The sequence below is a fragment of the Gavia stellata genome, chromosome 3, assembly GCF_030936135.1.
Source record: "Gavia stellata isolate bGavSte3 chromosome 3, bGavSte3.hap2, whole genome shotgun sequence".
NCBI classification, from domain to species: domain Eukaryota; kingdom Metazoa; phylum Chordata; class Aves; order Gaviiformes; family Gaviidae; genus Gavia; species Gavia stellata.
The window spans coordinates 97,894,398-97,909,313 of NC_082596.1; the positions used below are offsets into that span (position 1 = coordinate 97,894,398).

The 14,916-nt window shown below is 39.1% G+C and overlaps 1 protein-coding gene across 2 annotated transcripts in view; it reads left to right on the forward strand.

Moving 5' to 3' along the window:
- The window catches only part of CAP2 (cyclase associated actin cytoskeleton regulatory protein 2), a 68,536-nt gene that overhangs the window by 43,016 nt on the left and 10,604 nt on the right, over nt 1–14,916 (forward strand). For both annotated transcript variants that reach the window (XM_059836130.1, XM_059836129.1), the window contains 3 exons: nt 1,624–1,767; nt 2,001–2,086; nt 3,866–3,971. In XM_059836130.1, coding sequence (XP_059692113.1) covers nt 1,624–1,767; nt 2,001–2,086; nt 3,866–3,971 — 336 coding nt within the window. The remainder of the gene's footprint in view (nt 1–1,623; nt 1,768–2,000; nt 2,087–3,865; nt 3,972–14,916) is intronic.

Genomic DNA, 14,916 nt, shown 5'->3' on the forward strand with positions numbered 1-14,916 from the left:
AAGAAAGAACCAACCAGCTGCAGCATGTTGTAAACAAGCAAAAATTAGAAAGAAGATTCCTGCAGACTTTATTATGTTATGGCAACAAAATCAGTTTTTAAGACCTATAAATCATAGAGGTTTCAGGGCTTTTTCAGACTTAATGACTTATGCTGGTCATTAAGCCATCAACAAAAAATCTTTTCATCTCCCAGTAATACTGTAGATACTTGTTTTCTCCCAACCCACTTTGTTGTAGGAGAAGACCAAATATCCCCATGCATTTTAGATGCATAGGCCTTTCTCAGAATTACATTACCACTAAAATATTAAGGCTCCATAGTTGGATCAAAATTATTTTTAAAATGCAGAACCTCTTTTTGTAATATTTTTTGGAGTGTCTTTTGACCTATGTTGATCCATAGCAGACATGCTTATTTTAAGGTGACATAATATTCTGTAAAACTGAGGTCTTGTAGAAGGCTGAAAAGAAATCTCTTACAGATGACAGAGATCAAGCAGGCCATACACACACATCATCTTGTGTGTGTCATGACGGCATTAGTCCTCAAGAATATGAGGATTAGTTGCCTCCAACAAGCACTTAATTCCATTAAACAAGTAGTCCTGAGAAAAGGTGAGAAAAAATACAAGTTTTGCTATATCCTGAGTGACTTCCAAGTGAAGTGCCAGGGAAAATCAGAATGGTGCACTCTCTTTGGTAGGACACAGTATGGGTTCTGCCGGCATACTTTTGCAATAAGGAATTGGACTGTTTTTATAGAAACATTTTATAGGATTGCAAGGTACAGCAGTTGTTCTGCTTGTAAACTAATGACTCCTTGCCCCTCAATGTGCCGTTGCTGGGTGGAAGAATTTTTCCCAGTAAGTTAGTGTTCTAAATTAACACTGGGCCAGCGTGATTAGCATTCACTTTGCACAGGAAAGAGCTTGGATAGCTTCTACATTCATTCTGCTTTTCTCTTCACTCCAGACACTATTCCTTCCGCTCAACAGTCATTCCCCTGGATACCATTCGGTTCTGATAAATACAGGAGAATTTCCTCAAACCATGGCTTGCAGGCAGTATGTTTCCCATGAAATCCTCCCACATTACTTGCAGCCAAAGGACATTAAAACATTAAAACTTACCAACAGGGAAAGCTAAAACTGATACTGCCTTCAGTGTATTACTTTCTCAGTCTTGTTGCCAGATGATAAGAGGCCACTAACCTACCAAGTAGTTTGTGTTTCTTATAGAAAGAACAACTTGGTTAATCACTTGAAAAACTCAAGCCAGTGTAAAGACTCTCAAAAAGTTCCAGGGATATCAGATGAAAAATACAAGCATTCTGCTAACTCTGAGCTATGGGGTTTCTATGGGTCTTAACCTGGCCAGCATGTAAAAGTGCTGCCAGTGCTGAGAACAATTTTTGCTGCAGCACATTATTAATACTTAAAGTCTATGCATTTTGCCACTGCAACCAGAGGAGGGTAATTAAATTGTTACTTTAATGTAGAGAATATGCTGACCTTTCTTTCTAACTGTTAAATCAATGGGCAGGGAGGACAGTGTTAAACCACAGGGTGTTTTTGGACCACCCATTGTGACAGCAGTGTCATCTTTTTTTCTCTTTTGTTCAGAATGAGGTGGCAATGCTTCTCAAGCCGATATCAGAGAAGATTCAGGAAATCCAGAACTTCAGAGAAAGGAACAGAGGAAGTACAATGTTCAACCACCTCTCAGCCGTCAGTGAAAGCATACCTGCCCTTGGGTGGATAGCAGTGGTGAGTGATGCACAGGATGGTTGGGACGACTGTAAACGTGCTTCTGGACGGTGTGGCCCAGAATAGTTCCAAATCTTGCAGAACTCTGCAGTCTCATCTGCACGGTTCTTCAGTCTACTACACCCAAGAAGGTGTTTTGTAATATACCCAATACATCAGGGAAGGTGTCTGACTAATGTTTTACTTTCTTTCTCCTTCTGTTGTTTCCTGCTACCATGGGTTAATGGTGCTAGTCTCCCAAACCAGGCCCTTATGTCAAGGAGATGAATGATGCTGCTACCTTTTATACTAACAGGGTATTAAAGGACTACAAGCACAGGTATGTTGCCAAGCCCCAGTATCTACTAGCCAGAAAACAGAGCATTAACCATACCAGTAGGGTTCACAATGCCATTGCAGAAAGCATTTTGTAAACTAAAAGGCATTTGATAAAATCTGCTTGCAGTAGTATATTTTACCCTCCTCATCTTTGACCCGCAGCATGTTGCAGTGAGAATGACAGCAGCACTAGCAATGCTGGTTTTCACTCTCTGCACATTATAGGAATATATTTAATTTTCTGTCATTTCAGCATCATAAGCTTATATGCAAATGCATATTTACATATCAACGTGTGACTAGCTAGCTGCTACGCATCCTTGTCTCATTTGTACACTCATACCATTGCTGTTCTTGCTCTTCGCTTGAAAATGTGCATTTAGATGGTAGATGTATACAACTGAACATCTAATTCCGTAGCTCCCAATTTGATTTTTTTTTCTGCACCACTACATTGTTCTTAAAGAGCACAAGGAATTCACAAAAAAGTTCCGTGAATGAGATCTGTGAGCTGACAGAAAAAGAGAAAAAAATACAGGTCCTTCCTATGCCCTCTTAAAAAATTCATGTATAAATCCTGTTTATTTGGTACTTTTGGAGGCCAGATTTTGGCACTTGATTTTTATATCCCGGTGAAGAACAGTATTTGCTATTGAATTTTTCCTCTTTAGTGAGGAAAACTTTGTATATATAAAAACCTTTTGTATATATTTTTATTTATTGTATGTGATAAATAAATATGAATAAATATTTCATATTATATATATTATGTATTATTCCTGAAGCCTTAGTTTACCTACTGAAGGTGGTACCTACTGGGGTAGCTGAAGATTTTTACAATACAGCTTTAGTACTTATTCTGGAGAAGAAAATGTCTCGCATAACGGTATAAACAGGGTACGTTATTTAGGTATTTAGTTCTTCCGCTAATAAGGAATTATTTTCCTGTTTTTCACTGAATCAGATCACAGTGTCTTCCAAAGTAGTGGAAGGCTCTGCCTTGACTTCAGTAGGCTTTGGATTAAACCTGTTGACCCAGATCTTCAGCAGTATTAAGCATCAGACTCCAAAGGAAATAAATAGGAGGTAGATGCCCAAATCCTTGTAAGCATCCAGTCCACAGCTGTCACTATTCAGTAATAATTCTTCATAACTAAGGACTCCATCTTACAAGCAGTTTCTCTCTCTCTCCATATTTCTTGTTTTCACTTACTGTCCCATTGGAAGACTAAGCCTTCCAAATAATGATTCCAGAGCCAACTTGTGACTTGTACTTCAAAAATTCTTCATGTGTAAATATTTTAGTCTGATGACTATAACATGATCCAGTATTACCCTGGCTACATTTGAACTTGGAAGCTAGAATATCTTATGGAACCCACGGATATTTAATTTTGGAACCCACGGATATTTGATTTTCCAAAATTCAGTACCCTGAAACTGAGTCTGGGTAGCTGCTGCACAGCTCCATATACCTTTAGTGCTTCTTCAGTTGACTTTGAGCCTGAACAGAATGATGACACCCTTCCAGCCAGAAGCACTCTGTGCTAGAGGCATCCTTTGCCCTTGTTTGTCCTCTGGAAGGATCTCCAAGCTTTCCAAGTGTAGTAGGCCTCAGTATTTTCAGCACTGGGCTGGCTGGCTGGCTGCTTGCTAACTGATTTGTCCGTGGCTTTAAGGCAGACACTGGGTTTTACCTGCTTTAAGCAAGAGTAGCAATGCTTTCTGGTTTCACATTCAAACGTATTCACACATATAAATATTGTCTCTGTTTTTCCAGTGACACACGCCATGTTGATTGGGTGAAGTCATATCTGAACATCTGGTCTGAGCTTCAAGCTTATATCAAAGAGCATCATACCACAGGTCTCACCTGGAGTAAAACTGTAAGTACTCCTTCCTACTTCATGAAGAACCATAAAATGCCAGTAACCAATTTGACTTTTAATGCAGGTCATTAGCTCAGGAAAAATAAATGTCTAGGCCAGGAACAGAAGTCATGGTCCATGGACTTCCCAACCAAGACAATAGAAATTTGAAAGACAGGTGGAGAAGATGTGTCAGGCCATTGTGGTACAGGTTTGGAGGAAGAGGGAAGAATTATTTGGGAGGACTGTAGCCATAAGCCCCAGCTGCAGGTGGTGAGGAGAGGCAGGCACAATTCTCCAGGCCTGCTACAGCAGAAGGTAGGAACAAAAACAAACCCAAAAAATTTGAAGAACATGTCAGACTAAAGGAAAATTGGGAGAACATGGCAGGGAAAGGAGAAGAATGGTGGAAAGAATCTGAACAAAGAGAGGTATTTAATAACAGGAAAAAGAAACACAAGGGATACATACCAATTTATTACTTTATCGATAGCTGTCTTCATAAAACTTATATATACAGAAATAATTTCTGAAATACATATATATAGGGAGAGTAAATATAACTGTATGCCTAACTATTTATGCTCTCTCTATATATTTATATAAACATCTTCTGTGCGTTACATCTGAGATGCATAAAAAGATGATGGCAATGAACATTGTTCTCTAAGAGAGGTATAAACATGAAGAATTATTTTTCTGTTGGGTATAAATGTAAGAGTTTATGTCTACTGTCTACATTGATGCAATGTTCTATATTATTCTAATAATGTGCTCATGTTTATTGTCAGGTTAGGAGAATTGCTGAAGTATATTAAAAATATAATCAGCCAGTTCTTTGCTGTTATCATATCCTAAACTTATCAGTGCAGTCACATACTTGCACATGCAGTCTTTCACACCAAATTTATAATTTCTTCTGTATGGGCAAATAATTTTTTTAAAAAAATTGAATGACTATTCAGAGGACTAATGTACACCACCAGATAATTTAATTCCCAGACCAAACCACTGTATGAACTCAGGAACATAGGGAAGTGAAGTAGAGCTTTCAGATGGAATGTATTTTAACATGGAATAAGGGCTGGAACACCTCTCCTGTAAGGAAAGGCTGAGAGAGTTGGGGTTGTTCAGCCTGGAGAAGAGAAGGCTCCAGGGACACCTTATTGTGGCCTTTCAATATAGAAAGGGGGCTTATGGAGAAAGACTTTTCCAGGGCCTGTAGTGACAGGACAAGGGGCAACAGTTTTAAACTGAAAGAGGGTAGATTTAGATTGAATATAAGGAAGAAATTTTTTATGATGAGGATGGTGACACACTGGAACAGGTTTCCTGGAGAAGTTGTGGATGCCCCATCATTGGAAGTGTTCAAGGCCAGGTTGGATGGGGCTTGAGCAACCTGATCTAGTGAAAGATGTCCCTGCCCATGGCAGGGGGGTTGGACTAGGTGATCTTCAAAGGTTCCTTCCAACCAAAACCATTCTGTGATCCTATGGTACTTGGAAAAGTTACTTTATCTCCCCCTGTATGGAGGTGATAACCATGTAAGAGAATGTATGTTACTTGTGCTCAGCAACAGACTACACAACTTTCTCTTCACACCCTTCGTTAGACATTGTACAAGGCCTTACAGTACTCGAGTATTCAAGTGCAAGTTCAGACACAGGGGAAACCATGATCTGTGTGTACTTCTTAGTTTGAAGCAATGCAAAATTGTTTAAACATGATAAATTGGAAGACTGGAATTATCTGCTGCTTTGTAGGTTTCTGTAGTAAAAATTTAAAATATTAAACATGATTCTCTTCCTTAATTCAGTACAAAATTTCACACTTGCTACATCCTACTCTATAATAATCAGTGAATGTGAGAAGAGCTAATGATTTTAAAATTATTATTAGATAAGGAAAAGAAATTGTAGCACCCTGTTAGCAGAATTAGCCTAAGAATCTGGGACAAATTTAGTTTTGTTAATACAGAGAAAGAATCATCTTCACATTTAGTGGAACTTTACAAGTACGCAAATAGTGTTATAAGATAAAGATTTGTTATAGCCATTTGATCAAACAAGAGGAACTCTCAGAGCTGTTGAGTACTTGTAATCTTATTCGGAAGTGTAGCTGTTGCAGATTGTATTTGACTGGTCTTAAAACCAGTATCTCAGCCATCACCTCTATTTCGCTCTCTTCAGCTGTGCAAGAAATAGCTGAATACAAATCTAGGTATGACTTGGTTATTCATATTAAACATAGTTTCCTGCCAACAGTGCTCATTCCATCATGACTGATGAGCCCATTACTGCATCTGAAGTATTGATTTCACTCACTTTGGATATCACTCAGATCTGAAACTTGTCTTGGAAGTATGGCTCATTTAAATTATCATTCATGTAATGTGTGTCAGAAAGATTAAATTACAAACACATTTTTATGGATGCATAATTTTTTAAAGTTTTACTTCATGTGAGTGTAAGGAAATTAGAATCCAGTAAGTTAGCAGGTTGTTTAAATAGCTTGTTGTTTAAATGTTGTTTAAATATTTCTATGAAGCTTGGTAACAAATACGTTCAAGAAAGCAATGAGTTACTCAAGTGATAATTTCATTTTTGTTACACATTTTAAAGTGAGAATGAAAGTCACAGATTCATGCTGTGTGAAGTTAAGCATAAAGGTCTGCAGAATCAGGGCCTAGACAGAAATACAATATATATAAAAGCTGTAGCTATATTCCAGACACAGTTGTTAATCATTGTACACAGCAGCTTCCACTTATGTGCATAAAAGGAAAAAAGGAAAAAGCAGTAGTTTGGCAAGGCATGAAGAAAGTGGCACATCTATGAAAGGGAGATGTTGATGCAGAAATGCTATTTTATTATAGAGGGAGAGAGAAAGAGAGAAAGTTTTTGGCCTGTGTAAGTACAGATTTAAAAGTACATTATACCGATAATTTACCCTTCATATCTGCAGAAGTCAACAAAGCAATGCTTGAAGCTTTATATAAAAAGCTATTAAGTAACATATTTAGGTATTTCTAAAGAGACTAAAGAGTCAGGGAGAACATTAACTACTGCTTCTCTCAGAGCTGTATTCTCATAGCTTGAACTGCAACAAAACCCCAGGAGCATCAGCCTAGATCAGACTGTGCTTGGGTTTCCAAAAGGGAGGGGACGGGATTGTTGAGTGGGCAGTTGGCCCGTTTACCTATATGTACTGTATACCATGGTGTGCACATTTCTGGCCATGCTCTATGGCAGTATCACAAAGCTGTGCTGTTTCCAGCCCCGCCATAGCCTTCCATCAAGCTGCACAGGGCAGCTGCAGCCAATCTTGGATCAGATCTCTAGTGCATACAGTAAAGTGTTCCTGGCTCTGGCAGGAAGAACACAGGCAAACACTTCAGAGGAAAGAGAAAGAAATGTCTTAATAAATTACAAGACAGACACTAAAACAGGTGCAAAAGGTTGTGATACTGGCTAAGCAGTCTGCTCTGACAATAATAGCTACCTCTATCAGCTTTATAATAAATTTGTGATAAAAACAGATGGTTACAGATTTTTGGACCTAACACAATTCTCTCTCCTTATTTACTTTGGCTCTGGTTCTGCCAAGATGTGTAACAGTATTTACTCCTTGAGGGCATCCTATTGAAATGCGTGGGACTGTGTGAGGAGAAAGCCAAGAAATCAGTGGAGTTAAGGACCTTGAGACCTTTGTGTATCTGAGCCTGTTTTGCTACCCATGTGGAGTGGTGATACAAAACTGGACCCTACGTAAATCTCAGGCATTTCAAGACATGATGGATATGGCTAGGATATTTGTTGGTACTGTGCTCACAGAAGAAAACTACATATTTAAAGTATGTATGTTTGTGAGTGGGATTGTCCCAGAGAGTAAAATGTGCCACTCTGTATTTTCACCATGATCTGAAGTATTCACTTTCATTAATTGATTGTGCATACATCAGAGAAAATATGCTTGTCAGTGGAAGTCAGATGGATCTACAGTATTTCCTTAGAAGTGTACTTTTGTAGTTCATTATTTTGAATGTAAAGTGTGAGCCGTTTTCTACCACACATACCCTGTGGTGAGTAGCAGTTCACTATACTCACTACATCTCAATTTAGCCATCTTGACAATGGGAACAACAGCAATTAGCAACTTAATGGCGATTTGCAAGTTTTAGTTTGCTACCAGATATGACATTCTCAGATGTCAGTGAGTCTTACGCAAAAGCTGTTACTATAACTAAATATTTTAAATGCCCAGTGCATTTTACCCGTGCAGCAACTGTCATTTTTGCTTGCTACAACTTTCTGACTTTATCATGAAATCTACAGCTGTAACAGTAACCTATGTATTTTTTCAGTTCTTACTGATAAACAGCAACTGCCCTTTCTTTCTTTTCTTTCACCTAAAGAAGGGATTCTGTTGAAGCATGGCTCTTTCTTCCCTCTCTACTTTTTTTTGGTGGTGCAAAGAATAAACAGCTGTAATATAAGCTCACAAGAATGCCTAATAAAAGTTTGTTTGCTACAGGGACTGCATGAGTAAGCTGGGGGAAGTGAAACTTCTGCTCCTATTTCTGCAGGTTAACTTTGCAGCAAGAAAACAACCAGTAATAATGAGAGATTGCTGTAGTTTCTTGTATATCAAATAAGTGTTAAGAAACAAATCTTGCTCAAGGATAATTGTCTTGAATGTTTCTCTCATTTGCAAGTGGATCTGCAGTTAAGTTTTTGTTCTTTGTATACAATTGTCATTTAGGACAAATTTTGCCAGCAGGATTATTTACAAACAGGATATATTTACAAACTAACAGTGAATTTCATTACAGTGTTTAGTTTCTAATACAGAATTTCACTCAAGTGACAAATGTTCCCCCCCTTTTACAAATCAAAACAAATTCTTAGGATGAAGTTTGCATCTTTACAAGCAGTTGAGATTTACTTATAGTCTGTTCCCATTGAAGCCAATGCAGTATCTTCAAGTCTTTTTTTCTTGAAATATAATTTTAAAATATATTTATAACTCATTGGATAGTACTCTAAAACCACTCTTTAAAAAGTTGAAATTCTCCACAGACTCCATACTGAGAAGAACCATTGTAATTCCTACATTAGCCTGATCGAGTGCAATGATACTAGTCTCAGTAAAGACTTTGACCCTTTCATTCTTGTCTAAAATAATTACCTCCAGACATTTTCTTATAAAATGGCCCTGACTCTCTCCTGTACTATCAAAACATCTTCCTGGAATATATCGTCTCGCTACGTATTGAGGTGAACAAGCCGCAAAAGACCAACTTCTGCAGGCAAAAGCCTCTTCTTATCCTTCCAGTATCTCTTCTATGCTGTTTAGTTTGACCCACTTACTTATCAAGAAGCCATCGTCTGAGCCACTTCACTAAAGCTGAAGGTCAAAACTGTAGTGCCAAATTCCAGCCACAGGCACAACTGCAATCCCAGAGGCCTCATTCAGATAGAGGTAAGGGTAGCATAGATATACTGATTTAAATGCCTGTATCTTGGATAAGATGTAGACATTTTCAGAGTGCTCAGTTTTTCTCAGTCATAGCCTTTCCTCTCCTTTTCTGTCCCATTCCATTCCTTTCTCTTCCCTTCCCTTCCCCTATTTCCTTATATTTTTCTGCTGAAAAATCAGCATCCTTTAATGTCAACTGTTTCTTTCTCAGAGAATACGCAATGTTCAGTTTTTGGTACATTGTCAATTTAGAAACTGGCCATCCTGGCAACTCTACAATAGTTGCCTCTTTTGTGGAGACTGCCTCAATTACATCCACGTCCCTTTGAAAGAAAGTAGTTTTACCCCCTTATTCCAAAATGGCTGAAAATATTTGTCTTTACAGGATATCAATGGTGTCCTTTTAACATCAGTGACCAAACACCATTCAGACAGGTTAAGGGAGAACCTGAGAGCCTTGTTTGACAACAGCTGTCAAATGCAACCTGACCTGTAACATAATGCAACCTAGTTCCAGTGGAAAAGGGAAAGGAAAAAGAAAATTGAAAGTATGTAAAATGGAGAAAAAAGGAAAAGGCACATCTATTAAAACTTTACTATATTGCTAAAGGGATTGGTCTTCTTTTTAACTGAATATTTATGTTTCATGTGCCTGTGGGAGCACATTACTTGTTTACAAGTATATTAGCATAAAGTTCTCAAAGGATTTAGAAGACCTTGGCTGTGTAAAACATTTCTGGTTGGTTAACTGTGAATGTGTAAGCACCATTTTAAATCCTGAACAGGTGATAAATGGCAGAAGGGTCTTAAAAAGGGCTTCAAAGTTTGCAAACTCAACAGATAAGTAATTCTGCTGAGACCCGGTAACAAGAAAAGAGGCTGGCCTGGGTTTTGCTGTTTTGTGTTTTAACTCACAAAGATTACAGGCCCTGTAAGTCAGCTGTTTCATGCAGTAAATTGTGGATCTGAGGGCAGCGTAACCCCTTGCAGACAGGTGGCTTAAATACAGTAGGTAATAGAACTGTTGTGCTAAGCTACTTTTACACAAAAAACACCTTAACAAGAGCTCTGTGCCTCTGAGTCACAGTCCACCTGTTCCCAGAGGATGATACATGATATTTTGAGCTTCATGATTCTTGTCGTTGGCCTTGCGTATGTATGGAAAGAACAATACAGAATGCTGTAATCATTTTAGGTGTGAAACTAGGATTACTATAAAGGGGGAGGGGGAGAAAACAGGGGTATCTTTTTTTTTTTGAGAAGAATGTAGTCCCAATTAGGATTCCTGTTTATCTGCTGCCATGAAGAAAAAGCTTTTCAATAAATTAAGGAAGGGATTTTATGCCTTTATCTAAGCCACCTGTTGCCTCGGCCGCAAATAGATACTTAGCTCTTAATAGGAATGACTAATAAAATAGGTACTATATATTATACACATGCATATATAGTTTAGTTATATGCATTATGTAGATGCTCATAATCTGTTTATCCTGGGTAAAAACAACCATTTCAGCTACAAGAAATGTGTGTTCATTCAGATGCTCCACAGCAGGCTTCCACCACAAGAACTTTGTTCTCCCCAGTTTCTGTGCTGCACTATGTCAGCCTAAAGCTGGATAAAGACAAAGGAACATTGCGGGTGTTTGTACAGGGCCTGGCACGTAAGCCCCTCATATCCCCAGAGATATGAGCCTCTGACTAGGGCTCCTTGCTGCTACAGTAGTACAAATATAGTAACAGTGACATGGAAGGCTAACCCAGGGAATTGTTCAGCGAGAATGGCTCAGGAAATAGTAACATCTGTGATAAGACATAAAAAGAAATTTTTACTGTCTCTGAGTAGCTGGGTTTAGACCTCAAGACATGTCCAGCTGCATATGGCCACCAAAAATTACTGACTGTATGGCATCCAGAGCACTTGTGTTACGTATGAACAGCATTTTATTTCCCTAGCAAGCCTGGCTGTTGCCCTGTGCTCCATGGGAAGCCTTTAGGAGAAATGTGCTGTAACAAGGCTCAGCTTCTCAGAAGCAAATGGCTTCACTCATCTCTACTGTAATTTCAAGGGAATTAAATGAGATTCAACACAGATTAATTTTAACCAGCCAGCTGCCTCAACATAAACAGTCATTTCTTTCTTCCAGTGACCCAGCTAGGTAGCCAGCAAGGAGAAAAAGATGAGTACCTCACACTTCTGCCAGTCCTACAAGATAAAGGCAGAAATACAACATACTTTGAGGCTGTACTGCAATCCTGCAAACCCTTGCCCAGTGATAATACGCATTTATCAGACCCAGCTCCGTAAGCAGCTTCAGACACTGTCACTAGAGGAAGCTACTGAGCCACAGTCAATGGGAGGTCCTTGGGCCTCTCTGCAGATGGCTCTGGGCTGTCCAGCAAGCAGCAAACCCTGACCCATTCCTGTCACCCCATTCAGAGCATGGTTTACTTGGAGGTTGAAGACAGTTTTTTCCCTGGGAGGAAATTTCTGGAATGTTCCATCCCCTAAAGAGCTGTTACTACATGACTGCAGGGCCCATGTGTCCTGTTCGACCTTACGACCTTACTCAGAGAATTACATTTTCCCCCATTTCAGAAAGCTCCAGGAGCAAGGTTTAAAGCGCATCAAGTTCGTATGATACAAAGCTAGCAGGTTACAAGTTAATGGCTTGTTTTTGTGTAACGTTTTCACAAAGTAAGGCTGAAGCTATCTATTCCCCTGGTAATTCTTACAAGGGGTGTGTGTATTTGCAAACGATGGAAAAATGACCACCCCAACATGTTAATGGGAGCAGTCGGCTATCAGCATAACTTGACGTGATGTCTATAGACACCACAGCACTGAGAACAGCAGCTGTTACCGAGGCAAACAGCTGAAATAAAAGAGGAAGAAAGGCGGCTTGCAAATAACCGCCTTTGCTAGTCCAAATGGCTCTTAATACTCTTTGTGTAAAGATGCACTGTTGTTAACATCTGCTTGAAGTTAATCTGAAGAGTTGTTTGCAAATAGCAATGCTAGTAGGCACCTGCTGCTTTAGGATAGATGAACTTTTGCAGGCGTATAACATGCTATTTTATTCCCAGCAGCTCCCACAAACACCACCCTATACAGAACAGAAATGAATGGACTTTGTGAAGGGCACTTTAGTTGAAATTGGATAGGACTATACACAAGTATTGCCAGATACCGGAACAGTTTAAGAGTCTGGTTCAGAAATATTCTAGAGCCTGAGGGTCTAAGTGATCTTGGAAGGGAGACTAAGGAAAGCAAACCAATTTCCAGTGACTTAGGTTGGTAACCTGGAGGTCTATGTATTCATAGAGGTCAAAATTAATCAAAAAAGAAAGTTCCTGGAACCACTTCACTAGGCTGATTTTAAAACTGCCCTTTGCATCAGCATGTTTGAGTGCAGCACAGGTCCCATCTTCCCAGCATTCAGAGAATGCAAGAAGTGCAAAGTGTTTTCTGCATTTCCAGTTCACTTTTGTGCTTTCTGTCCCCTTGTTAAGAGTTTCCCTGACCCACTCTTCCCACAAAGAATTTCACCTCACTTGAATGTTTGTTTGATTTCCGTCACGTAAATCAAAATGGCAAAGAAGACAAAAGCCAGAGTGATACTGAACCCCTTTTTATAGCAAGTCTCTGTATGCCTCCTTGTTAGTGAGGCTTGTCTGTCTTTTCCATGCTATTCTATTTCAATGGGGGATTGTCCTACTGGATGTGTCCATGCCATAAGATGGTAGATCTACAGTGGAGCAGTTAGTCCCTCCCTGTACTTCAGCGACCTTTTTTCCTTTGATTTGTCCTTCAATTTTGCCTGGCCTGATTTATGATTGAAATTGTTTGCAGTTTCCAGAACTGCCATAGATGTTCAGACATAATTGAAAATATCACGATACAGTATCTGTTAGTTTGCGTAGCTGTAACTGAGGTCATAAACTGGACAAGAATTTGTCATGCAGGAGAAAAGTTAACAACAAAGGTTCAGTCCATCTCTTATTTCTGTGATTGCACAAAGTTAAGAGGAGAAGTGGGAAGTGTGACTACTGAACGCCAGGTGTCTTCCAAGACTTTGTGACAGCTCCTGTGTTCTTAATTAGATCTAACTCACGATCTTTTGAGCTCAGTGGAGATAGCCACTGACTTCAGTGGAGGGACCAGGCTTGTAAAGAAAAGAGGAGGCAGATGGTCAGCATGGGTGCAAGGCATAAATTTTTTTTCCTACTCTTGAAACGCATTCAAAAGACTAGAATGTCTTCGCTCCTCAGATCAAGGATTGAGATTTTGTACTAGACTTGTCTTTTCATCAGTACTGCTCTAGAAGGGAAAGATGCTCCTAGTTTCCCAGATCCTTTCCTACCTCTGCACTTTCTTGAAAAGGAAATAAGACATTCTCCAGCCATATAAAACGAAGTCCAAACTTGACTGATGTATTTAAAATCCTTCCTTTTTGTCTGTACTTTCACAAGATAGTTCTTTCAGAGTTCTGAGAGAGAGATCATCCACTTCCACAGAAAAATCCCTCTGAGTTTTGCTTCCACCTCAGTTACACAGACGTTCCTATACTTTTGTTGCCTTTTGGGAAACTGCCTTTGATGCACTACTCAGCAGCATCATTTGAGCCTGGAGTCTCTTGCATGATCTGTGATGGCCTTCAGTTTGACACTTTAGGCAAAGAGACTGGCAGAGTGACTCACCACTCTGTTGTATGCAGAATACCCAGAAAACTCCTACATCTTTTTTTTCTCTAATGCATCTTTGCAGCCTTTGAAGAATTTAATTGGTGTAAATTCCAAATGAACATGTGAGTCTTACACACACAAGTTTCTGAATCACAGCACTGTATTTATGCAGGTGGAAGCAATACGGTATGTTTGGGAAATCAGATGTCAATGTGGATTTTGGGAAATCACATTTTTATCTCAGACTACAAGTTATTAACCACTACCATTACTACTATTAATCTTCTCCCATAAAGCATATATAATTCATAACTGCATGTTCAAACTGCACTGTGAACGGTGAGTGCCATTTCTGGGTATCTGAGTATTTTAAAAAGCCCTGAAAATGCAATGTTCATAATTCTGGATAAGGAGGACACAGTGGATTCAGTTGCTATGGTTGCAGGCAACATATAGGGAAGATCTCTATTGCACCTCAGGCAGCAACAACTGATTGTGCTACTAAATTGACTTACATTCATTTTTTTTATTATAATAATTCACAGTTGTGCTGGCTCTGCTGCAGGTAACATTACTGGCATTAGCAGAGGCAGGTAGACAGGCACTGTTAATTGAGGGCCCAGTGAAGAAGTTGTCTGCAGCCTAAACCAATAACCCATAACTACTAAGTATGTAAGCAGAAATGCTCTGAGTTAAATGTATCCATGCAACTATGAAATGCCTCTAAAAGCAGTCCACATCAGTTCCGGTACATCTTGATAATCAATGATAATAAATTTCAAAAGGGGATTCTTCTCATTTG